Here is a 25,569-nt window from a genome sequence, read left to right on the forward strand (position 1 = left end):
TCCACACAACCACACCATTTATTGCCGTGCTGTCTAGCAGGGGACACCGTGCAAATGCCCGAGTGCATTGGGGAGCGGAGTGTCTGACTCCCGGACGCTCAAACGTTTTCTGAATCGAAGAGTCCAGACCCAATTCGCCCGCTGAGCTCTGCTCCCCTGTCCCACACCAACGCCCATGTGCGCACACATACGTGCGCACACACGCGTGCAGGCACGTGCACAGTGTCCTCCGGAGCAGCAGTTAAATCTTCCCCAGCTTGGAGGGATGCAGGAGAGGTAGAGGTCGTTGAGTTTCCTCCTCTTTCACGTCACCTCTTGGCAACCTGTGGACGGCTTCTAGAAGCAGCATGGGCAGAAAAATGAAGAGAGTGGGGCTCCGGCTTGCTCCTCCTTGCCCAGGAGTAAAGCCAGCAACTGCAGTTTGCTGTGAAGTAATGCCTGGCACTGCCTGTTCCTGCAGGTTGAGACAGATTCAGGCCGGGTGGGGTGGCAGCCCCAGCTGTAGAGGTCATGCAGGGAGAACCACACCATGACCGGCTGGCTGCCTGTGCCCCAGCCCCACTCCCCGGCCAGGCCTTGGGGGGCCCACGGTCCGGTGGGCATCTTGGCCTCACCTGGACCCAGAGCTTCCAGCACCGCTGGGATTGAATTCCATGGAGAACCCTGGCAGGATGCTAAGGGCAAGGCCTGGCCTCCCCCGGTCTCTGAGCCCCTCTGCCCAGGTGTCGTGGACCTGCCGAGACAGGTTCAGAAGGCGCCAGAGAGAAACCAGCGCTGGAGCTGGAGCCTGGCATCCAGCCCCCCGGGCTCCCCAGGCCCTCTCCCGCCCTGGCTGCAGTTGCATCACGCTTCTCATAAGCGGCTGCCCCCACCTGGGCGTGGAGCATGCTTTGGGCATTTGCCATGAGGCTGTCGGGAATTGTGCAACAGTCTCCGGGAGGGCTGAGCGGGAAGAGGGGCTTCCCCTGCTGTCCACTGCCGCTTCCCCAAGGGTTAAGCCAAGAAGGCAGGAGAGAAAACGTCAAGTCTTGGCAGCATCTGTGGTACTTGGTGTGGCCGAGACAGGGCCGTGCCCGCATCTCTCTGGCCTGTGGTCCTGACCAGCCTCAGAGTCATCAGCTCACTCCCCACCGTGCCCCTGGAATGAGTCTCAGGTCTTGGCCTTCGCCACAGATGGCCCACAGAGACAGGTGACAGGCACAGGACACATGAAGCTCTGGGTCTGGGGGCTCACCTGGCCGTCACCCAGCTCCCCAGAGAAGGCCCCGAGGCCACCATGCTGCCCAGAAAGCCATCTCTTTTGCTCCTTGGCTTCTGATACCTCGGAGACCCACTCCTTGAAACCCAGTCTGGTAGAACCAACAGGCCAAGGGCGTCTTGAGTTAACCCGAGAGTGGAAGCCCAGACCTCCACCCAGGCAGAGGTCCCCGGGATGTGAAGGAGACGGAGCCAAGCCCCCACCCCGGGAGGACAGTGGTGGCAGCAGTGCCAGGAGGGAGGCAGCTCTTGGGCAGAGGTGTCACGTTCCTGGTTCAGACGTGCCCTTCCGGGGGTTCGGAGAGGCGCAGGTGAGGACCATGTGGGGGGAACTTGACGAAAGCGATGGCAGCCAGCTCTTTGCAGAATTCCTCAAGGACTACCACGCCCTGGAGGAGGGTCTGGTGGTCCAGCCTGAGGGAGACAGCACGGCGGGGGTCATGGCTGGGAGGTGTGGGGAGTGTGCCAGCGTGATATCCCAGTGTCTGTGAGGGATCACCCGGCGGCAGCCACCTCTGACTGTCTGTGAGGGACCACAGGCCTCAGCAACGGGCCCTCCTCTGTCCCCGGCCTGGCGCCTCCCCCACCCGGAAGCCCTAGCTTTCCCACCCCAGGGCTCTTCCTTGGGCACCCGCTTCCCTGTTACTTACTGCTCCCCGGGCACCTGGCCCATCAGCTGCCTGCGCACCAGAAGCAGTTTGCCTGGGAACTGGGGCACCCTCTGAATTCTCTGCATCAAGTCCCCGATCACCTAGAGTGGGAACAAGAGGGGACTGAGGAGACCAGCGACACTGCCGCAGGGTCCCTGGCTCTGTCGCACCATGGGAGGGGGGTGGTACCAGTGCTTTCCCCTGGCGCTGGCAAGGGTGCCCACTCCTGCAGCCCCCGGCACCCCCGTCCTGTCCCCCTCCCTTCCTGTCCTCAGCATTGGCATGCTCCCTCTGGCCCGGGCATCCTTACCCTGACGAGCACAGAGAACAGGCTCCGGCAGCCAGGGGCCAGGTTGATGTAGGGATCCAGGAGGTACTCGTGGATGAGGGGGTGGGGGAAGAGGGCGAGCCGGGACAAGACTGAGGTCACTTGCAGGTTCAGGCTGTACGGCTGGGGGGAGCACGGTGGACAAGCGAGGGTTGGCACAGGCGGTGAGCACTTCTGCGCCCCCCCCCCCACCCCCCAGCAAGGCGCCTGGCCAGTGTGAACATGCGCGGGGGTTGGAGATGCATGTGATGTGTGTGTCACGGGTTCCCTGGAGCTGAGGACCAGGGCACGTCAGGGCGTGTGGAGCAGAGGCGAGACGGGGCTTCCCGCCTGGGGAAAGGTGGGGCTTGAGGGGGGTCGTGGAACCGGAAAAGAGAAGATGACTGGACCCCCACGGCTGGGCCCTCCTCTCCTGAAGGACTCCAGAGGCCTTCGCCCTGTGGCAGGGGCCCAGCCCTGTCAGGCACCTGTTCTAAAATCCGGGACATGCGGTCAAACAGCATTCGGAGGAAGTGACCCTCAAAGAAAGGCCGTTCGGGCTCATGGGGGTCCAGGGGTGTGGGAGCCGGCGGCCAGCCCCAGGGCGCCACTCGGGAGCTGCACTCCTGGAACTGAAACGGGAGGGGAGAGTTAAAAGAGGTGGACCCAGTGGTCAGGAGGCACCAGCAGACAGAGGGAGCCGCGCAGGCAGGTGGGGCTCGGGCACTTGGCCAGAGCTGGGAGCACCTCGGGCGGGAGATCGCAGAGGCAGAGGCAGAGTGTATTAACCCCACGCTCTGAGCGGCGAGAACTGGGCGCCGGCAGAGGCCTTGACACTCACCAGTCCGTAAGCATCGTGGACGTATGTGTCATATCCGGTCTCTTCCAGGAAAGCCGAGGTCTTGGCTTCCTCAGGAACGAGGCAGAGGAAACTGAGAGATAGGACCCGTGGTTTGGAGGTGCCCCAGCCTGGGCCGCCCTGCTCTCCCCGCTCCACCTCCAGCCCCGAGGGAGCACTCTCCCGGCTGCACCCCATCAGGGCTGTGGCCAAAGACGGAACAAAACTCAGGTGGCTCAGAGTTCCTGACCTGCTCCTACCTGTTGACAATCTCAGTCACCGCTGTTTTGCCATCAGGGTTGGTGACGGGGGCAGGGGGAGGCTTCATGGAGTGTTGAAAGCCGGAGTCAAGGAAGCCATCCGTGAAGTAGGGGTCTTCCTCCAGATCTCTGTGCCAGGGCAGACAAGCGAGGCACCAGTGAACGCAGGAACTGGTGTGGGGTGCTGGGGGCCGGCGGGGGGGGTGGGTCCCGAACGGTCCGAGGCCTCCCCGAGGCGCTGAGCTTCACTTACAGGGTGTCCTCGTAGCTCTCGGGCTCGGGCGAGCCCCGGGCCACGTAAGGGCGGCCCTCGAGGTGGCACAGGATCAGGCTGTGGACGATCTGCTCGTGGGGCTTCTGGAGCAGCTCCTCAAACAGCCGCAGCGTGGCGATGCTGATCTGGGACAAGAAGTGGTCAGCAGGACACCCCTTCCCCATCCCGGCCTCTAGGGGTGCCTGGGAAGTGCTCACCCAGATAAGAGGAGTCCCCCTAGGAGAGGGTCACCTCCTCCAGCCGGGGGCTAAGGTGGCAGGTTTTAAGGGGAGCAGATGGGTGTTAGCCCAGGAACCGGAAGTCTGGCTGGTCCCTGTCCCATTACTGATTTGAGGTGTAGTATCAGGCAAGCCCACTGGCTCCTCGGAGCCTTAGTTTCCATGTCTAAAAAATGGCCCGGAGCTGTCAGCTTCAAACAAGCCAAATGAATATAAAAGCATTTTGTAAGATAAAAAGTGCCATCACAAGTATGTGATCACAGAAAATTAACTGCGTGACAAAAGCAGTTTGGCTACCAATCACTGGGTCACTGGCTTTTTCTGTTTTTTTTTGGCTGGGGGTGGGGGTGGGGAGTTGGGTTTCAATGGCCTCAAAGGTAGAACCACCTGGAAAGCTAATGCAAATGGGAAGAAGCTTCAGGAGTCCCTTGGGCAGGGGCTGGGGGCCAGGGAGCGGTTAGAGAGGAGGGCCCGCCCGCCTCACCTCATCAGAGAGGTGGTCGCAGTGCCTGACGAGGTGGCCGCCCAGGGTGTGAGGGCTGTCCTCGGGGGCTGCAGGCTGCTGGTCCGTGCCCAGGAGGAAGGCCACGGCCTCCCGCAGCAGGGCAGGGGAGCGGAGCTGGCGCAGCATGGCCGTGAGCAGGGCGGTGGAGGTCAGGACGCTCTGTTCAGACCTACAGGGAGGGCGCGCTGAGCCAGGCGGGGGCAGTCAAGACCAGAGTAGGAGCAGGGAGGGAAGGGGTGTAGGGGGCAGCACCCTTTCCTGGTTCCCTTGCATCTTCGGCTGGTATTTCTCTGCCCACACCCCACCCCTCCTGAGGTCCTAGAGTCCAAGGGTGGGAGGCCTTTGTTAGCCCACGTAGCTCTGAGCCACGAGTGTGTCAGGGGAACAGGCAAACATCAACTGACGGAGCCCACAGATTCCCATGCCTCTGGACAAGGAGGTCCCTGGTCTCAGGTGCAGGAAGGGGCTTGGTGGGGTGGGCGGTTCGCCCAGACTATGGCTACGCCCAAGGGAACTGCACAGAACTCACACATGCAGGAGCTGGGGCTGCAGAACCTCCACAAATAACTTCTCAGCCACAGACTTTGCCAAGGCATCCGAAACCACCTGGGCGCCAAAGAGCATGTCTTAAACACATTTTACCTCCGATCGACCATTTTCCACTGAGAAACAGCTGTGTCCTTGCACAGAGCCTAACAACAGGTAGAGGGTCTCTGCTGACCCCGGGCCCTACCCAGCTCCCAGGAGACCCCCTGGGTCCTTGAGGTAGAGACACGAACAGAGCACCATGAAGCGGGGGACACCCGAGGAGAGACCTGTCATCGCCCACCCCGCTCACCGTGTGTGCCTCTGTGATGAGGTGGTCGCAGTAATCAAACCAGCCCAAGAAGGCAGCCAAGGTCTCCTTGCCGGGGAAGGAAGCCTCATCAGACGGGGCACTGGGTAACCTGAGGGAGAGCGAGAGAGCTTTGTGAGGCCTGCTTCAGGTACGTCCAGGAAGCTGGGCCCTTCTGCCCTCTGCCCTAGAACCTCTGTTGCTGGGGGTCAGTTCTACTGGGGGCTCTGAGGGCAGAAGCCAAAGTGATGCTTTCCTGGAAGGCGAGAAGGCCCTTGGGCATGGGCTGTAACCTCAGGAAGAGGGTGGCCAGCAGGGGTCCCCATCCCCCCTGGAAAACAAGAAGAGCCGCTACTACCAGGAAGATGACGGGCAGGGCTTCTAGCCACTGAAGATGCAGCCCAGCCTTCCCTGGCCAAGCGCCTACCTCCAGCTGATGCCCTCTAAAGCGGCAATGTCTGCGGGGTCCAGGAAGCTGGGCAGGGACTGGTACAGCTGGCAGAGGTGCTCGACGATGGCAGGGCAACAAGGGCTGCTCTGCACCAGGTAGGTGGCAGCTGCCTGGGAAGCCACGCTTACCAGGAGCAGCAGGTTCTCCTGGGCCTTCAGGGCCACCCGACCTTTCTAGGGGATAAGGGTACGACTTCAGTGACGTGCGGCTGATCCCCCAAGTGCCCTCCCAGCAACTCGCCCGCCCCACCCCTGCTCCCTGCGTCTCGACAGCCGGCACCTTGCTCTTGCACAAGCCAATCAGCGAGGTGATGAGGTTGCTCTCCCCAGTCCCTCCATCGGGCTGCTCGGTCTCAGCAGGCAGCTGGGTGCTCAAGGCCCGGGCCCCCCAGGCACCCCTGTCAGGAGCTTTGCTGTGGGGCTGCTCCTCGTTCTTGATGCCGGCTGCCTCTCTCGGCAGGGCGGTGGCTTCTCTGGATGCCTCCTTCCTACCGACGGTCTTTTTACCCTGCAAGGGAGGCTGCGTGAGGCCAAGCTGTGGTGCAGAGCACCCCCCACGATGGCCCCTTGGGAATACAGGGTGGGTGGCTTCGGCGTGGAGCTGGAGGGGGAGCTGCCTGAGCGCCTCCCCGGTACCTGCTCCATCCTTCTGCTTCTTCAGAAGGGCCACAGGGGATTGCCCTGGGGTCTGGGCCCTCCCGCTCCTGTTCCCCAGAGGCGAGGCGCTCACTTCTAGAATATAGGTGAGCAGGGCTGGATCCTGCTGGATCTTGGAGCAGAGGACAGTGGTGAACTGCACCTCCTCCTTTTCTGTGAGGGATCCAGGAACTGTCCCACCAAGTCGGAGAAGTTTCTGGAAGCGGAGCAGGACAGAGACAGAGGGGAATGGGGTGGCAGGGAAGAGAAGGAAGAATGGGGCGGCAGAAAAAAAAACCCGTGCACGACCATGGGTTCAGACTCAAACCTGCGGCACAGGTCCTGATGGAGAAGCTGGATTTGGGGGCTTTCTTCAGAGTCTCAGAGGGTGGAGTGTTTTTGTAGAGAAAGTTCCGGTGCTTTGGGACTGGCCTAGGAGCACCCCTAGCTTTTCTTGAAAGCATAGGCCTCACCCCCAGACACCCCTTAGCTTCTGGGCCCCTCACCTGCACAGGCCTGTGGACGCTGAGGTAATGCAGGAGGGGATGCTGCACCTGGGCCAGAACCTTGCTGAAGAACTGGAGCACCTGCTGCCGCATGCCTGGCGGGTACTGCGGGTCGGGGGACAAAGTACCTGTCAGTCAGGCGGCGAGGCCACGCCCCCGCCCGGACCGCTCCTCCCCTCACTGCGCGGAGGGGCCTTCTCCGCCAGCCTCCCTCCCTCACTCTTGGCAACTGGCCTCCTCTATGCTGCCAAGCCCGCTTCTTGCTTTTTTCCTTTTTCTTTTTGGCCGCACATGCGGGATCTTAGTTGCGACCAGAGATCCAACCGTGCCCCCTGCATCAGGAGCGCGGAGTCTTGACCACTGGACCGCCAGGGAAGTCCCGCCCCCTTCCTGCTTTATTTTTGTCCATAACCTTGTCTTTATTGAACATACTATACGTGGGCTCCTTTGATTATCCTGCCTCTCCCCAACTAGAATTTTCGTCTGTTTCAATCACTGCCAGGTCCCCAGTGCCTAGGACACAGACTGGCACATGGCTGGTCCTCAGTACATCTTTGATAAACGAACGCGGACTGAACGAAAGGAAACATGTCCTCAACCCGGACGACAGCGAGAACACGCCACCAAAGCAAATAAGCAAGGGCCCAAAGCCTCGGGGTGTTCTGAGACAGCCTCAGTGCCCCGCCCCCAGTGTGGGCACCGGACACCGGGAGGAGCACAGGTAGACCTGCCGGACACCGGCTCAGGTGGAAAGTTCCAGAGGCACCGGGGTCCTGCCCACCTCGGCCTTGCCCAGCGTGCACAGGGTCTCCAGGATCTTGTGCTGCAGCAGGTACTCCAGACACGGCCCCGCCTCACCGGCTGCCGCCTGCTGCTTCTCCTCGTACACCAGGATGTCCAGCATTTGCTTCAGCCGCCAGGGAATATCTGTTTTCTTGGCCGGGGTGTTTTCATCTAATCAAGATTCAGGAAACAAGGTGAATGGGGTGAAGAGGGGCACTCTGGCTGGATGGGGTCAAGCCCACAGGGCCTAGCGGGTGGAGGGAGGTGGAAGCCAACCTGGAGTAGGCCAGGTTAACGCTTTTCTTCAAAGACCAGAGGAAAGGGAAGTTTACAGTTGATGCCTCTCTAGTTGAAAAGACAAAAGACCTTCTAGATGAAGCCCAGGATACAGCCCTCTGACGGAGCATGTGTGCAGGCCCCAGCACTTTATGAGAGGAAAGCAGCAGCATTTTTTCTCTGAACCCTGGGGCCTACAGAAGGACACCTGCTAGGGCTTCAGGCCTGCTCTGAAGGGGCAGAGTGAGCCCTGGGCCTGAGTGAGAAGCTATGGGCCCAGGGGTCTCTGTTATATTATTTAGAAGCCATCTTCGATCAGCTTCCTAACAGATAACCTCCTGGGGACTGTTTATGTCTCTTTTATACTCAAGGAAGGCAATACTCTATTTTTTTTACAAAGCCAAAAAAAAAAAAAAAAAAATCCATGCATGACCATGGGTTCAGACTCAAACTCACTGCACAGTGCCCAGGTCCTGACAGAGAAGCTGATTAGTGGGGTTTTCTCAGTCAGTCTCAGAGGGTAGAGTATTTTTATAAAGAAAGTTTTGGTACTTTGGGACTGGCCTTGGAGCACCCCCTAGCTTTTCTTGAAAGCATAGGCTTTTAAGCAGGGCAGCTCACCTCGCCCACCCCTACATCTCCGGTCCAGGGACCAGTCTGGAAATTAACGGATTGGGCCCAGGTGAAGCCCCAGGTGGACCCAAGGCAGTTCTAGATCTTTTCCTAGTCTCTGGTAGCTTGGGGTTCCCTGTCAAGAGATCTTCAGTCTAAAAGCTGCAAACTTCCAGATGTAAAATAAGTCCTGGGAATGTAATGTACAGTATGGTGACTATAGTTAATAATACTGTACTGTATATTTAAAAGTTGCTAACAGAGAAGATCTTAAAAGTTTTCATCACAAGAAAAAAAACTGTAGCTATGTGTGGTGACAGATGTTAACTAGACTTATTGTGGTGATCATTTCTCCGTATTTCCATATATTGAATCAATATATTCAATTGATTACACCAATTATATTGGATTGGCCAAAAAGTTCGTTCGGGTTTTCCGTAAGATGATACAAAAGCCCAAATGAACTTTTTGGCCAACCTAATATGTCAATTGTATCTCAGTTAAAAAAAAAAAAAAGGGATCTTCAGTCTAAAGCAATCGTTCTTAACTGGGGGTGATTTTGCCCCTGCTCCCCAGGATATTTGGCAATGTTTGGAGAGCCATTTATGGTTATCACAATGGGGAAGGGGTGCTACTGGCATTTAGTGGATAGAGGTCAGAGTTGCTGCTAAACATACAGTGTACCCCCCCAGCCCCCTACAACAAAGAATGATCCAGTCCAGGTGTCACCAGTGCCAAGACTGAGGAACCTGGTCTAACAGAACGCTCAGAGGGTCCCTCAGAGTGTCCAAAGGCCACTTTTAATTTCTTGGGTTGGCTCAGGCTGGAAATAAAGCCTTTAGGAAAGGTGTAGGCTGGAATCAAACCCCAGTCTGAACTCCAGGAGGTGGAAGGCTAGGGATGCAGGAAAGGTTACCTGGCAACCAGTGCATCTCCACCAATCCCAGCATACTGACTACAAGGCAGCCAATGAGACGCTGCCCCCTTAGTGAGTGATCCTGATGGGCCCAGATGACCCAAGGCTTGGGGAGAAGGACCAGGTGTGCTACATGCCTTGCCAGGTCTCTACAAGAGAAATGCCCTCTAAGTTGGCTCACAGAAAAGAGGAATTTATTCCATTTCTTTTCTTTAATCAGTAAGCCCTAGGCACAGGGCCCAGGCACTTGGGGACTGAAGGCCTGGACATTCTGCCCAACTGGAAGCTGGGGGCAAGTGGCATTCAACCTCTGGGTTGCAGAGTCAGGCCAGTGAGACCTCAGCCTCCCTGTCCCCACTCCTACCTCACACAGGTCCCCTCCCAGAAGGTCAGGGTGAGGCAGCCCCCACTCTGAACTCCTGAGCAGCGGATGTCACCTTCCTCAGGACACCTGCATCTCTGAGCTGCAGGGTGACTCCACCCACACCTTCCTCCCTGCTCCCTCCAGGGATCCCTGCGCGGAAGGAGACCAGGCCGCACCTGTGCTTTCAATGTAGTAGTTCGTGATGCCCTTCCAGTGTTCCACGAAGGCCTCCAGCAGGTCAATGCTGGGCTCCCGCTGTGGAGAGAGCAGACACAACCTAAGTGGTCACCACCGGCACTCATCAGAAAGGACATTCCACCATCTGCTAAGTGTCGGACGGGTGCTAGGCCCTGGAGGAGGCACCGTGATCCTGGCTTCTCAAATTGAATAGTTACACATTTTCTCCAGGACATTTGCACATTGTCTCCCTATCTGCCAACAATCTCCTGGTTCCTCTCCTCAGACCCCCTCTCCCTCCTGGAAATGCTGTGACATGAGCACATGTCATGATTCTATATCCCCTGTCCCAGAGCAGCTAAGACTGATGGTAGGGGAAACAGACACAGAAACAGATCATTTCTATATATCGTGGTTATGCTACAACAGAGGTACATAGAGGGAAACAGGAGAGCACCCCCAAAACAACAAAATCAAAATGATACAGATGGAAAATGTGGCAAAGACAAAGCTTTCAGGTCCCTCTCGGTCTGAGAGTCTGAAAATCCGGGTTGAAGGCCACGAGAGCTCAGTTCAGCCAGACAGGTAACGTTAGAGGAATATTAAGAAAGTGCCTTACTTATAATGTGCTGCATCTTTTGTCCACGGCTGCAGGCCGTGCACCCCTAGCTCCTCTCCGCTCTGCTCCTGTCCACATCTCCTCTGACTCCTTCGATCGCCCCGGGGGGAATTCTGATCTGCTGTGAGCAACCCCAGAACCTCCCCCCTTTCCCAAAGTGCTCTCTTCATTTCCATGCCCCAGCTGGAACTAACCTTGAACTGGTAACAACCAGTTCCCCTGAAAACTTCTCCAAAAAAGTGCATTTCTTCTCTTTTCTAGCAGGGTAAATGTTCGCAGGAGAAAAACGCATAGTCCCTACCTATATCCCTACCTCTTGGTCTTTGCTCCGGCCACTCCTCTGTCCAGGAGCCCCCGTATCCCCCTACACCTGTCTAGGTCCTAGCAGTCCCCAGTGAGGTCCAGCTCAGGGCCACCACCTCCACAAAGCCACCTCTGCGGTCCCCAGACACATCTCTAAAGTCACGCTTTTCTACACCACAGGACGGGGTGTCTCCTCCTTCCATAACTCACTCAGTAGGTATCTGTTGAGTGCCTACCACGTACAAGACACCACGCCTGATGTTACAAGCCATACAAGGCTGTCTAAGAGCCAGTCCTCCAGAAACGTGCTGTGGAGGAGAAGAGAATATAAAACACGCTGAATAACTCCACTACTGAAGTAGTGTGAGAACACAGGAGAGGTGGAGAACGGCCTTTGGGCGAAGAGGGGTCACTTGCAACAAGTGGAACAAAGAGGCTTTACTGAGGTCATGCGGGAACTAAAACCTGAAGAGCTGGGTCTGATTTCAACAATTAGAGAAATAGGAGAGACATTTCCTGGAGAAGGAACTTTGCAAAGCATGTCCAGGCCAAGGATGGATTGATGAGTGTGTGGGGCCTTGAATTTCTTGGCCAAACCAAAAAGTCCGATTTTGTTTTTAATTTTTAAAATTTTTTATTGTTTTGCAGGCTGCCGGGTGCAGGTCAGTGACATCGGAACTGTGTGAGGAAGAGTCATCTGGCGGGTGTGTAGGAGACAGACACAGGATAGATGCTTAGCAGACCATTATGACAAGAGGAGGAAGCAATCACACTGAATCAGAGGCCTTGAAGTATTCCCCCGGCCTTGGCGGCCCAGGCAGTCTTGTCTTCTCTCAAAGTTCGCTGTGGGGACCACGACTCTTACAGGAGTGGCACCTCGCACAGTCGTTCCAAACACACCGTCCATATGGAGTGACTGCATCTTATCACGTTCTACGTGATGCTATTATTGTTGGGTGAGCAGTCATCTCTCCAGGAGACTGTGAGCTCCCTGGGGCCAGGGTTCTGTGTTTCTGCCTGCCCCTAAAGGGCTCTGCACAGAGTGATTACTCATTGATATTTACTAAATATCTCAGCAAACTCCTTCAGCCCCTTCCATAGTTCCTTGTCTCTGGGAAAGCCCTCTGACCCTTGACCACGCTACGGTCATTGCACAAGCCTGTGATGGGGTCTCATCTAGCCTTAAAATTCATTTATAGTCTCCTAAAGCCTTAAGCTGGACTTAAATCAAAAAACAACAATCCAGGGACTTCCCTGGTGGCACAGTGGTTAAGAATCCACCTGCCAATGCAGGGGACATGGGTTTGAGCCCTGGTCGTGGAAGATCCCACATGCCATGGAGCAACTAAGCCTGTGTGCCTCAACTACTGAGCCTGGGCTCTAGAGCCCGCGAGCCACAACTACTGAAACCCGTGTGCCACAACTACTGAAGCCCGTGCGCCTAGAGCTGGTGCTCCGCAACGAGAAGCCACCGCAATGAGAAGCACATGCACTGCCAACGAAGAGTAGCCCCCGCTTGCCACAACTAGAGAAAGCCCGCACGCAGCAACAGAGACCCAACACAGCCAAAAATAAAAAATAAATAAATTTAAAAAAAAAACAATCCAGCAAGAAAAGGAGAAACAGGAGAACAAAGGTTAGCCAAAACAGACTGTTAGAGCTAAGAAAGCAGGGGGTAATCTTTACCTGAATCTGTTATTAGCTACTGTAACTCCAGCCCAAGGAAACTGCACCAAATGATTAATTTTTAAAGATAATATTATATTTACAAATAATGCTAAAGATTGCTATTCTATTTTGTCAGAAGAGGGCAGGAAGGTGCACTCTTCCTCTTTAACTAGGAGTCAAGCAACTTGCTGGGGGTTTTAACCTGGTGACCCAGCCCTGGGAAGACGTATGATACTCAAGCTTGGGGGTGGGAGGGAGAGGGGTCCCCATCTCTCCTGATGGTTGCACGGGGCCAGCCAAATTTCCAGGGCATCATCTATATGTTGTATACTAAGGGGCCTAAGATCACCTGCCTAAAAATATCCCCCTTGACCAGCAATACTCCTGCAGCCACTGACACTGAAATTTCCACATAGGAAGCATTAGAAATTCACTTCTCAGGTCTAGGGTCCTGTCTATCCACTCCACCCATCTTGTGTATGCAGCTTTCCCAGAGAGGTATGAAGGAGTGTCAGATTACTTTCTAAAATGACAGCTATTTTGATTGGGGACAGGGAGGAAGGGAGGAGAGATCATTTTGGAACCCCCTCCTGAGGCGGGATGGCCGGAGGCTCCTGAACACCAGCAAGGGCAGGGCTAGGGCAGGTGGGAGAGGAGAAAGGGCAGAAGCTTTTCACTTTCTTCACAAGTTTGCTTAAGGCTGAGACTGGTTTCACTCATTAACAAGCTCTGATTTGGTGTGTGTGTTGGGGAGGAAAGCGATGGAACCCAAGGGTGTTTCTCCTGAGAACATGTGATACACTCAACTGATCAATTAGGGGGAGGGTTTATACTGTGAGACAAAAGAATTGTTAACTTTACAGGCAGAATCTTGGCAGGGTTGCTTTAACTGGAGGGCATCCCGCCTACTCTAGCTAAAGGGCACTTTTATCTCGCTCAATGAAGAGAACAGCCGCCGTGGGCGCCTCTCAGCAGCCTTCAACCCCAACAGAAAATGGCAGAAACACACACTCCCCGTCCCCGCTGGCCGCCCCAGGCCGCCCTGCAGCTGGCCTCTCCTGACTCAAGGTCAGTGGGGCTCGGGCTGGCCTGGTGTTGAGACAGCATTCTGGAAACTGCGCTTGTACCCTGCAGCCGGCTGCTTCCTGGGCTAGGCGACCCCCGCCTGCCGGACTGTATCTGTACCCTTCCTGGGGACTTGGCCAGTCCGGGGCCTGCACTTCCCAAGTCCAAGGTGAGAGGGCAGACTGCGCCTGAGTGCGGTCTTGGAGGCGGCCGAGGGCTCGGAACCAGGGTAAGGGGCAGCTATTTTTTAAGGCCGGATGACCAGGAAGGGAGGAGCGTGGGGGAGGAGGAAGGCACCCAAGCTGGGGGAGGGGCCTTGGGGGGAATTTTGGGAAGAAACTATTGGGTGACTAGGGATCATTCGGCACAGAGGAGTTTGGGAATTGGGAGAGACTCGGGGAGCAGGAGAAATAAACAGGAAGCAATCCGGGGAGAAGGGTTAGGGGGCCGGAGCGACCTGGAGAGGAGCTGGGAACACGCGCGATCCGGAAAGAAGCCCCTGGAAGCGGGGAGCGCTGCGCGGGAGGGGCGCGGAGGGGGAGCGAGGAGGCCCGTGAAGGGGCACCACGACCCGGGTGGGGGGTCCCTTCCTGGAGGCGGCCCGCGCCCTCCGTCCGCCCGCGCGCCGGCCGGCTCCTCCCCCGGCCCCGCGCCCGCCCTTCCGGCCCAGGCCCCGCGCGCCCCAGCGTCCCCGGCCTCACCGCCCCCACGGCCTCCTGCAGCAGCGCCCCGAGCCGGCTCAGCATGACGGCGGCTCGGCTCCCGGCTCCCGGGCGGCGGCGGCGGCGGCGGCAGCGGCGGCGGAGCTCCCGGGCGCAGGCGGCGACCCGGAGGCGCGGCGAGGGAGGCGGGGCCCCGGCCGCCCCGCCCCGCCGCCCCCGCCCGGCCTAGCCCGGGGTCGGAGAGGAGGCAGGCCGCCAACGTGGCCGGGCCAGGCAGCGAGGAAGGGCCCTGGGGTCGGGGGTGCCGGCAGCCGGGGCAGCGGAGGGGCAGGGTCAAGTCCGCCGCGGCCTCTTGGGGAACCAGGAGGCAGCGAGCGAACTACCCTTAGAGAAGGGCGAGTGGAACCAGACAGGTTTTTCCCATGAGGGATGAGAAGGTTTGTGGGTTCTGGAAGTCTCTAGACTTTCCTCGTGGGACCCCGTAATGCCTTAGCCTCCCATCATATGATGTCGAGGGTCAGCAGAAATACATTTTGAACAGCTGACTGCCATGTGCTCAGGAAGAATTTCTTTCCATTCCTGGGGGAATGGGGGCGTGGAGCGGGGAGATGGGGAATGGGCTTTGAACTGGCAGAGCTGGCTGCTCGAAGGTCCCCTCCCTAAGGGCCCAGCTTTGAACATTCCGGGAAACCCTGCTCTGGTTGAGGGTTCTGCCTGTGTAATTTTTGGCCATAATTTTCCCAGTGTGTCCCCCCGAACAAACACACACACACACACACACACACACACACACACACACACGGGAGACACACCTGTTTCCTTATGCGTCTAGAAGGGCAAAACGGGGCCAGCGTGACTTCTTTCCCCCACCCCTGTCCAGCACAGTAGCCACTGGCCACTTGTGGCTATGGAGCTGAAACGGGCTAGTCCTAATTGACATGTGCTGAAGACATGTCAGACAAAGGAAAGAATGTAAAATAGTCACTAATGATGTTTTATGTTGATTACAAGTTGAAACGTAATCTATTAGATAAATTGAGTTAACCAAAGTATATTATAAAAATTAATTTCACTTGTTGCTTGTTACTTTAAGTGGATACAGTGCTGGTCCAGAGGTCCTGCAGAGGACATCACACTGGCCTCGTTTTGCCCTTCTAGACGCACCAAGGAGAGAAACAGAAGGTGGGTCTCCAGTGTCAGGGACACACTGGGAAAGTTACACCCAAGAGTTAAACAGGCAGAACCCTCAACCAGAGCAGGGTTTCCCGGAATGTCAAAAGCTGGGACCTTAGGGAGGGGGCTTTCTAGCAGCCAGCTCTGCCAGTTCAAAGCCCATTCCCCATCTCCCTGCTCCCATCTCCCACCTCTAACCCCCAGGAATGGAAAGAGATTCTTCCTGAGGATAGGGCTGACATCTGTTCAAAATGTGTTCCTGCTGACCCCTGACACCATCTGATGAGAGGGTGAGGCACCAGGGGTCCCACGAGGGAAGGTGGGTAGCCCTTCTCACAGATCTGAGGACCTGGAGCTGTGGGGTACTGGGGCTTCACTGCACTGGCCCTGTCTTTGGGGCCTCTTTCACCAGTGGGACTAAGGCCCAGGAGGCAACGCCTGCCCAGAGTTGGCCATGTGCTGTGGAGCGGAGCCTGCAGTCCAGACCGAGTCACGGGGAGGCCAGGGTTCGGCTGAGCTAGTGTTTGGATCTCAGTGCTCTGGCAGCTGCTTAGGGAAAATAGATGTTTCAAACAGCTCGTCTACAATTGGTCCCAGGTGAGGAGCCTATGGGAAATGAGAGGAGGCTTTTAGGCCAAAAAGCATAAGAACAAAGGGAAGAAACAAGCCTATTTTGTGTATCAAGAAGCAATCTAGGGGACTTCCCTTGCGGTCCAGTGGTTCGATCCCTGGTCGGGGAACTAAGATCCCGCATGCTGCACGGCGTGGCCAAAAAACATTTTTTTAATTAAAAACAAAAAGCAATCTGGAGTCAGTCCAACACTGTTCTTCTCTGGGTCTTCTTCCTCATAGGTAAAGGAAGCAGGCTGGATGGATTAAATCTACTTGTTTTCCTTCAAGATATTTCAAGGAACTGTAGAATATAGGGGAAGTGTATAAGAAATTCATAACCTTTTATTTGGTTTAACTTTTAAAATTTTATTTCAAAAGCTCTAATAAAAGTCAGTGGACATACTTGTGTATATGATAGAGCCCACCGATGTATTTAAATTCTGCTGCCAGGTTAGCTCATTGGGAAGATGTTTGAATAAACCTTCCCTCCTGTCAGCGTAAATGAAGGTAGAGAAGGCTGTTGCAGAATAAACAGTTTGAAAGAGCAAGGCACTAAGCCCAGATTCAAAGAGATGGGACTTAGCTGCTGCCGCTCAACGTGAGGAATGTGACTGTTCACATTTGCATGCATTTTTAAACCACTGCAACTTTGTGACTACTTATCTGTGAATCAGAATTCTCTCCTACTGTGCAACCAAATACAAGAATAAATTAGATCCTGTGCTTGCTGAAAGGGCGGCTGTCATATACAACCCTTGACTTAAAATTTTTATATCCATCAAATTGCTTCCTTGTTCTCATTGATTGATTTCATTAATGATTAACTATAAAATTCAACTTACAGGGAATTCCCCGGCGGTCCAGTGGTTAGGATTCCGTGCCTCCACTGCAAGGGCCACAGGTTCTATCCCTGGTCAGGGAACTAAGATCCCGCATGCCGCATGGCATGGCCAAAAAAATAAATAAATGTAATCAACTTATAAATGTATTCTAATTACTAATAGTAAGATCTAATTTTTAAAAAGATTGACTACTAAAAAGGTTTGGAAACCAATGGACTAAATAATCACCAAGGTTTTATTTTAGGACAGACCTCCACTTTGAGCCGCTCTAAATTCTCAGGAACTTCAGATCCTTTAGGACTTCGAGTCCAGTCTGCTCGCACCACAAACATTTCCCAGTGCGCTGTGATCAAACACTCCTCACACCCCTTGGTGCTCAAGAGCCTGGGAGCTCCATGGATAGGGGGGTGCTGGCCTCATCACCCCTGTTTCCCTCATGCCGGAACGGGATAAGCCTTCCAAACTTTTGCTGAACACCTAATCCTGGGTACGTGTGTGTGGGTACCATGCCTCTCTTTGCTGCCCCTGGAGAGGCAACTGTGTCTATACTGGGAATGACCCAGGTTAGCAGTGAAGAAACTGGGATGTGTGTTTCCAGTCTGCAATCATTAGTTGCTTGTAGCTTCAGGCTTGTGAAATGTCTCTATTCCACGATTTTCTCATTCTCGAGAAGGATGAAAACAACCTGTGCCGTTGACCTCGCAAGTTTGTTAAGACGATCAATGTTGTGCATGTAGCAGAACTCCTACAGTTTAATCATTCACACTTGAGCAGTTCTCATCCACTTTGCTTTTGTTTCAGCCAGAGGGGCTAGAAACTCGTCCAAGGGCAGGAGAGTTGATTCAGGTGCCAGGTCCAGTCTAGGGTTCACACGCAGGGCCCCCTCCAACTCACCGGGTCCTCTGGACTGCATACCTCTTCAGGTGCCCAAACCCAGGTTCTGTACCCCCCAGGTGAGCCGGCCCCATCCCCGCCAGCCCTCACACCCAAAGTCCTCCTTCTGATCTTCAAATCCAGTCTTCACCCCCTCCACCCACTTCAGCAGGCCTGTTCCATGTCTACTGCCCCTGGGCGGTCCCGCCAAGTCATCCAGGACCAAGTTACCCCTGCTCCCTCGGCCTCCACTTGACCCTCGCTCCTGCTAGATTTCCCTCATCATTTCTCCACCCCTTAGTTTTCCCCGCCTGACCCTCGACAATCAGCTCACTGTCCACTCCTACACAGTTGACCTTTACTGGGTGTTTGGCCTCCCCATTGAACTGTGAGTATCATAGACCTGGAGGGGTACAACCACGTCAGCTGTTGATGAGCTTGACCGCCAAGGGGGTGCATTTAGGGGCTCAGTGACGGGCAGAGCCTTTTCTCCCAGCTGGCTCTATATTCATGCTCCAGAGTGTGAGTTTCTGTCCCCGCATCCATGTCACCATTGCACAGCCCCTGAAGGAGAGGAGGCAGACAGGACCTGCTAGACTGCCCCCGCTTTTCTGGCCCAGGGATGGGGGAGGGTAGGATGTGTGCCATCGCTCTCCCTCCTCCAACTCTGTGTGCCCCCCCCATTTGAACCCTGGCTCCGTGGCTTTTCTCAGCCTGGCATCACCTGTCCCTCTCACTCGGATCTGGTGGCTCATAAAGAACAAATAGATTTGGGGCCCCGATGCAACCTTTTAATTCCAAGCAGAGTCCCCCTCCCCCAGCATTATCACACACACACGGTGGAAAGGGATGTCGGGGTCTGGGCAGGAACAAAACCCAGACCCCGGCAAAAAAATATATATATAATTATATACACGTGTATTTGGAGAGAAGAAAAGCTGGGAGCGTGATTAAGGTAGGGCAGAGAGTTAGGTGAGGAAAGCAGCTGGGGGGTGCCCCAATAAATTACATTCTTTAGAGAGCATGGTGGGGGATGCGGGGGTGTGGGTGGGACCCGGTAGCCAGGACTCTCAGCCTGGCTCCTCATCCCGTCCAGGGGAGCCCAAAGGCCTGGGCTCTGCCCAGGACCTGGATGCTAGAAGGTAGCATTCTAGCCGACTCAGCCTGAAGGCTGATGTGGGGCTGGGGGTCTGTATAGGCGACATCTCCACTCTAAGCCAAGGCTTCTAGGGAAGCCTCAGGGCTGGAGCAAGAGGCTTCGAAGCTTGGGGGTCACAAGGAGAGGACAGGGTAAGCTGGAGGGCTGGGTGGCCTCCCTGCTGGAGGCTGAGAGGCGGGAGGCCCAGGTGCAGGGGAACCCGTCCCAGGTGAGCTGCGGAGGAGTGTTTGGGTGCACACAGGGTCCTGGGTGCTCTCTGCCTGCATGGCTGCTTCCCACCCTCACGTGCCTCCTACCAGGCCCGAGGGTTCTTCCCACCCCTTGGTCAGGACAGCAGACAGGCCTGACCACCAAGTGTCACGTTCATGTCTCATCACTCCCTTCTGGGGACCTTCACATGGGGGTGGGGGCAGGGAGAGGGTGCAGACACTAACTCTGTGTGTGCTGGAGTGCACGCTGGGTTTGCCCTGTGCAGCGAGGACCAGGGATGAGAGAAGGAGACCCCCCCAGCTCATCATGGGGAAGGAGGTCCACGTCCCAAAACCGCAGCACTGCAGGGGCCTTGCTCTCCCTCGACCTGGGCAACGGAGCCAACCCCACCTCTGCCCCACCCCCCTGCTCCCCCCAGAGGTGATGCTTTGGGGTCTAGTGACCCCAGCTCCAGAGCCCCGAAGCAGCAAGGGTGAGGGTCAGTCACGGAGCAGGTGGGGGCCATCAGAAGAGAGAGGCCTTTTTCTTGAGTTCGTTTCGCTTCCACAGAGCCAGCTTGCCAAACTCTTCGGGAGACATGGAAAAGACCCTTGAGAAGTCCTCTGCTGACAGGTGCCTCTGCAAGGGGGACACACAGAGGCAGTGTAGGGACAGGAGGCAAAGGGTGGGGCTGGGCCACCTTCCCCCACAGCGGGCAGGGGAGGCTGCCCCGTCAGTAGCCCCTCACCCACCCAGCACATTCTCCCTGCGTACCTCAAGCCTCATCCTATCCACACCTGGAGGCAGCTTGGTTCGCCCCCTGTTGGTCACCACCAGCATTTCGTAAGGATAGATCTGGCGGGGAGGGGAGGCGGGCAGTAAGTATCAGGCTCTTTGAGGTCCCTGTCAGCGTAACCCCCTCCATTCCCCAGGCCCCCTTATCAGCCTGCAGGGGCCATGGGGGCTCATGCCATCTTGCCATCCAACTCCCCCAACTTCCGTGCTGCCCCTCCCATCATCAGCCAGGAGGACCCCTCAGTGCATTCACTTCCCTGGCTTCTCCCCAAGCTGGCCCGCCCCCACTAGAGACGGTTCTGTCCCCTGCCCACCAACCCCTGCCTCTGCCCCTGCCCCTCACCTTCTGCTCCAGCACACAGGGAAGGGAGTTCCCCCGGTCCATCCTCCCCCTCTGGCCCTCTCCGTTCTGGGGAGACCAAAGCCGCAGTGAGCCAGAGTGGGGCAGGGAGGCCTCCCCAGCCTTACCCTAGGCTTCTTACGTCCTCACCAGGTGACTCCGTCGCCCCGCACCCCTCCCCCAACACTGCCAGTCCCCCGTCCATCCGTGGCTTCCGTGCTCCACGTGTTACCCTCCAGAAGGCACTCACCTGCAGGCCTGTGGGAGAGAAGAGCCATTGTTCAGAGGCAGCTCTGAGGTCAGCAGGCTTCCAAACCTGCCAGCTCAGCTGCCCCGACCTCCAGCCACAGAGCCCTGCCCACATCGCAGACACGGGCTGCCCCAGGGGCCTCTTGAGCCCCTATCCCAGCATCAGGGTGGCCCTGCCTCTCACCTGGGCTTTCGGTCTCGCTCCCGGATGGGCTGAAGTCTGTGGACTGTAGCTGGAAAGGACACGAAGGAATCAGAGGAAGCTGGGGCATTCCACATCGTCCCCCTTCACTGTAAGGGTCTGGCCGCCCCCCCAGGTGCCCACGTAGCTCAGTCCCTCACGGGCCCCACACGCACACTCTTCCCACGAGGCCTGTGACCTCTGTCCTGGGACCTTACCCGGCTCAGGGTGGTCCTGCCGTAGGCGGGGAGGGAAGAAGACTTCGATGTTCCCACGTGCAAGGCTGGAAGAGAGCAGGAGGCCCTGTTTCAGACCCTTTGGCCTGACAGTCATTCCAGAGGGTCATTCCCTGGCCTCCCCTGCCAGGGGCAGGGCAATGGAGGGGGGACTTGGGGGAAGCCGGTGGGCCTCTGTTGGCTTCCAGCTCCTGCCCGTTACCTTCAGCAGGTGACATCGTGCTGGCAGCTCTGAACTATCCCTAATGCCTCCCCTCTCTCTAACAGACGTGCACAAAATAGACATTTGGGCCAAATGTCCGAGTGTTCAAATTGGTAGTCAGCCAATGATAGTCAGATGATGAGGCTCACCATCGTAAAATGAACCTCTGGAATATGAAAATAAATCTAAAATTTAGTCAAAACAATCGAATTATTCCAATTTCATGTTTAGCAATGTTGGTAATCAAATTTCAAATGCTTGATGTTATAAAACATAAGCTGCAGTTTTCCCAGCACTTTCAGCTGCTAGATGGCACCGCAGTCACTGGACTTGACATTCGCATGACCAGATGTCACTTTCAACTTGACGTCCAATAATATCACTAAGCTTTCAAGCGCTGCAGATTATAATTCAAGAAAATTGGTTTTCGGTAACAGGTTTTCCTAGAAGGATTCTTAGTGTGTACTAATCTCAAAATTCCTTTATCTCCAGTGACTAGAAATTGCTGGCATGGTATAGCAATTGTTTTTTTTTTTTTTTTTTTAGCAATTGTTTTGACCAGCATTTTTTGTGTGAAGGTTTAGCCTGGACAGACTCAAAAGTATAAGGAAGAATTGTTTTCTTCAAACATTTTAATAAAATATGTTATTTGGAAGTTTGGTGAGAACAAAATGTGTTTTGGGGACCCTCGTGGTTTTTTTTTTTCCTTAATGCTTCTTATTTTTGTGTAGAAAATTGTCTGCTTTCACAACCCTCATTATTGAAGCACTTCTCTTTTGTGATAAGTACACACTTCTCCCTCAACTGACTGATAAGATTTTTTTTTTTTTAACTTCTTGGCCGTGCTGCATGGCATCCCCAACCAGGGATGGAACCCGTGCCCCCTGCACTGGAAGCGCAGAGTCTTAACCACTGGGCCGCCAGGGAAGTCCCTAAAGTGTGTAAGATTTTCACCCCTAATTACTTCTAGACTGCTTATTTATGTTTGAAAGTGACCATTAATTTCAATGTTACCCTTAAGTCAGAATGACATGCCTGTCCGTACTTCTGAAATTGTTCAGGTTGATCAGCTATGAGAGTAACCTAGGCAATCATATGACCGTTGATCCCATACAAGTTCAAGGATGCCAACATTGACACTGAGGCAGGCATTTCCGCTACTCAACTTTGCAAGGCCAAATGCACATTAAAGAGCTAATTTTGCCGAACTAGCAAATCCTGGTGGAGCATGAAGACTGAATCCAACCTTCGGGGGGCATCTCTCTCCCTGCCTCATTCTTCAGGCCTTAGCTATTTATTCCACATTCTCTAAAAAGGCCTATTAGAAGCTCTTCCCACCCACACTGAAATATCATCCTGGTGAAATATCATTTCGATGACCCTATGGATGTCCCAGCCATATATGAGCCTTGACGGTTCCTTGAGTCCCCCAGCCCAGTGGCTTTCACCTCCACTCCACAGCATGCAACCCCTTCCGGTGGCCAGCCCCTGGATCCTGTCGTCCACAACCGCTTCGCTTTGACACTGAAGCCTGGGTATCACACTTTGCGGCCACAGCGCCCTTTTTTGTTTGCAGCTTTCCCTCAGCCGCATTCCTGGCACATCTGCCGGTCAATATCATGGGGAACCTCCAGTGTCTTGGTCCCCCACTTCCCCCTGACCTTTGACCCATGGGTGGGTACATAACCACTTTCACCCACACTCAGCAGCACCCAAACTCTAACCCTGCATCAGCCCAGGGCTCCCCTTTTGCCCGCAGGCTATGGAGATGAAGCCCACCACGTGTACATTAGCATCACTACAGACCCTAAAGCCTCTCATCAGTTCCCTTTCCCAGCAGAAGCTGTTCCGAACCTTCACCACTCTCACCAAGCCTCACCCTCCGTGTGCTCAGCAGACGACGTCAACTTCTCTCTTTGTTTTTTTTTTGGCCTCGCCACGCAGCATGCAGGATCTTAGTTCTCCCCAACCAGGGATCGAACCCGTGCCCTCTGCACTGGAAGCACAGAGTCTTAACTACTGGACCGCCAGGGAAGTCCCTAAAGTGTGTAAGATTTTCACTCCTAATGATTTCTAGATTGCCTTTTTATGTTTGAAAGTGACCATTAATTTCAATGTTACCCTTACGTCGGAATGACACGCCCGTCCGTACTTCTGAAATTGTTCAGGTTGGAGCTTGGATTCTTAACCACTGGACCACCAGGGAAGTCCCAAACCTCAACTTCTGATGTGGCCTGCTCCCAAAGCCAAGGCCCCGACCCTTTCAAGGCCAGCCTCCCGCATCCTGAGGCTGGGTCTCACTTCTGACCTCCTCCCAGCCAAACTTCCAAGGGGATTGTACTGTGAGTGCTCTCCAAGGAACAGCCCTCGGCACCCTGCCCTTCCCTCCCCTTTTTCTACACAACTGGAGTTTTTCTCATGGTCCCATTACCACATATAAGCTGAAGATTCTGCTTGAGCCCTGACTTGCGCCTCAAGCTTCCAACTCAGTCAAACTCAGCTCCCACCTACATGCACTTAACCCAACATGTCCCCAGTCTCTTCATCTTTCCCCCGAAACCTGCCTCTTTCATGATCTCAGCCCCAGGTCTGTCATCACCCAGCACCCAAGACAAAAACCCCAACTCGTCTCTCCTTCACCACCCACATCCAATCAGCCACTAAGTCCAGTTGATTCCATCTCCTCTACAGATCTTCCTCGATCTACGATGGGGTCACGCCCCGATAAACCCATCGTTAAGTCAAAAATGCATTTAATACACCAAACCTACTGAACATCAGAGCTCAGCCCAGCCTACCTTAAACGTGCTCAGAACACTTCCATGAGCCTACAGGTGGGCAAAGCCTATTTTACAATGAAGTGTTGAACCTCTCATGTAATTTATTGCATACTGTACTGAAAGTGGAAAACAGAACGGTGGTCTGGGTACAGAATGGTTGTGAGCGTACGGGCTGCTTCCCGTCGTGATGGTGTGGCTGGCGGGGAGCTGAGGCTCGCTGCCGCTGCCCAGCATCTCAAGAGAGCATCGTGGGACTTCCCTGGCTGTCCCGTGGTTAAGACTCTGCGCTTCCACTGCAGGGGGCGTGTGTTCAATCCCTGGTCGGGGAACTAAGATCCTGCATGCCGCACGGTGCGGCCAAAAAAAAAAAAAGAAGAAAAAAATAAAAAAAGCCAAGAGAGCATCGTACCGCACATCACTAGCCTGGGAAAAGGTCAAAATTCAAAACTGGACATACAGTTTCTACTGAATGCATATTGCTTTCGCACCATCGTAAAGTTGAAAAATTGTAATTCCGGGGCTATTTCTATACAGACGGTGCCTGTATAGTTCTCAAACCCATTCCCTCTTCTCTGGACCTATGTATATTTTTAGCCCTTACCCAGATGATTGGAAAGTGTGGTAGACGGTCTCCGAAGATGGCCCGCAACATTATCTCCCAGCCTGTGTGCCCTTGGGTGGTTCCTCTCATCAGGAAGCAGAATCTCTTTCCTCTCCCTTGTGTCTGGGTGGCCTGTGAGCTGCTCTGGCCGTCAGAAGGCAGTAGAAGGATGCCCTGTGGCTTCCGAGGCCAGGCTCTTAGAGGCCTTGTAGCTTCCAGTTTGGGCTTCTCAGATGTGCCCCCCTCCTCTCCAGCCATCCATGCTCGAAGGAAGCCCAGGTTAGGCTCAGTGATGAGCAGCATGGCACCAAAGCCCCAGCCACCTCAGAGCACGCTCTGTGCGCTGTAATTCCAGGCTCCCGGAGGGCCTCTCTGCTGGCCGGATGTTTGCTGCTCCTGGCCTTTGCTCCCACACTGTCCCTGGGGTCTGTGCTGCCCTTCTCCCCGACTCACTTTGTCTTGTCCTTCAAGACTCCAACTCTGAGACCCAGGCCCTATCAGCGTCCTCTCAAATCACTTGAAGTGTACCTCTCACCTGCTATGCTGCACTGACACCCCAGTTTCCACGTCACTTTCCCCGTGACCAGAAGCTACTGGAAGGCAGCACTATAGTGTTTTACTCTTTATATCCTCAAGGCCAAGAACATGGTAGACACCCAATAAATGTTTGTTGAATTAAACAAAATGTGCTAATTCTGCTTTAGCTGAGGCCATCCTTTGTCATCTCATCTTGTTCCATGACTGGTACTCTTGGCCTAAGGGGATCGCCAGAGCCTTGAGCCAGCAACCGAAACTTCTATGTCTCTTATACCCACAGTAGCACAGTGCTGGGCGTGTGACAGACAAACTCAGCAGACTATTTGATTCTGGCCTCAGGGTCTGGCCAGGTGATTCTGAGCCCCCTCGGTGACACTCACAGGTATGGAAGGGTGTCCGGTCAGGCAGAGAGCGGGTTTTCCGCCGGATAGGCAATGACTTTTCCATCTCTTCTTTCAAGATCATCTTTCCCAAGTTAGAAGTAACCTGGCAAGGAGAAAGGAAGATGGATCCGAGGCGTCGATACTTGTTTCTCATCTCCAGAAGGTTCAGAGTTGGGTCCACCCCAGGCAGGAGTCGGGACAGAGTTCCCGAGGGGCTGTGTGGTGCCTGGAGCCCG

At 55.0% G+C, this 25,569-nt stretch overlaps 2 protein-coding genes and 1 long non-coding RNA gene across 5 annotated transcripts in view; 1 reads left to right on the forward strand and 2 right to left on the reverse strand.

Annotated features, from left to right (window-relative positions):
• Window positions 1-14,377, reverse strand: FHIP2B (FHF complex subunit HOOK interacting protein 2B). Its single transcript, XM_082401717.1, has 17 exons — window positions 14,221-14,377; window positions 9,864-9,942; window positions 7,518-7,690; window positions 6,737-6,841; window positions 6,325-6,447; window positions 5,875-6,102; window positions 5,572-5,768; window positions 5,148-5,256; window positions 4,839-4,915; window positions 4,289-4,478; window positions 3,566-3,711; window positions 3,313-3,441; window positions 3,056-3,146; window positions 2,703-2,846; window positions 2,218-2,358; window positions 1,908-2,008; window positions 1-1,671 (listed from the first exon to the last, which is right to left on the reverse strand). The coding sequence occupies exons 1-17, from the start codon at window positions 14,263-14,265 to the stop codon at window positions 1,533-1,535; spliced, it is 2,217 nt and encodes a 738-aa protein (XP_082257843.1). The 5' UTR covers window positions 14,266-14,377; the 3' UTR covers window positions 1-1,532.
• The window catches only part of LOC309633230, a 21,318-nt gene continuing 3,329 nt past the window's right edge, over window positions 7,581-25,569 (forward strand). Inside the window, exons 1-3 of one of the 3 annotated variants that reach the window (XR_014247396.1) lie at window positions 7,581-7,713; window positions 11,435-13,748; window positions 23,201-24,231. This is a non-coding gene — a long non-coding RNA (uncharacterized lncRNA). Of the gene's footprint in view, window positions 7,714-11,434; window positions 13,749-23,200; window positions 24,232-25,569 lie in introns of those variants that run through there. The other 2 variants (XR_014247394.1, XR_014247395.1) reach the window with 2 other exon arrangements.
• DMTN (dematin actin binding protein) overlaps window positions 18,459-25,569 on the reverse strand; it is a 23,419-nt gene continuing 16,308 nt past the window's right edge. The window contains 7 exon segments of the mRNA XM_082401720.1: window positions 18,459-19,668; window positions 19,804-19,884; window positions 20,168-20,294; window positions 20,296-20,422; window positions 20,598-20,646; window positions 20,813-20,877; window positions 25,331-25,436. Coding sequence (XP_082257846.1) covers window positions 19,555-19,668; window positions 19,804-19,884; window positions 20,168-20,294; window positions 20,296-20,422; window positions 20,598-20,646; window positions 20,813-20,877; window positions 25,331-25,436 — 669 coding nt within the window. The 3' untranslated portion in view covers window positions 18,459-19,554.

This window comes from Balaenoptera borealis (assembly GCF_965194805.1).
Source record: "Balaenoptera borealis genome assembly, chromosome: 8".
Taxonomy (NCBI): Eukaryota; Metazoa; Chordata; class Mammalia; order Artiodactyla; family Balaenopteridae; genus Balaenoptera; species Balaenoptera borealis.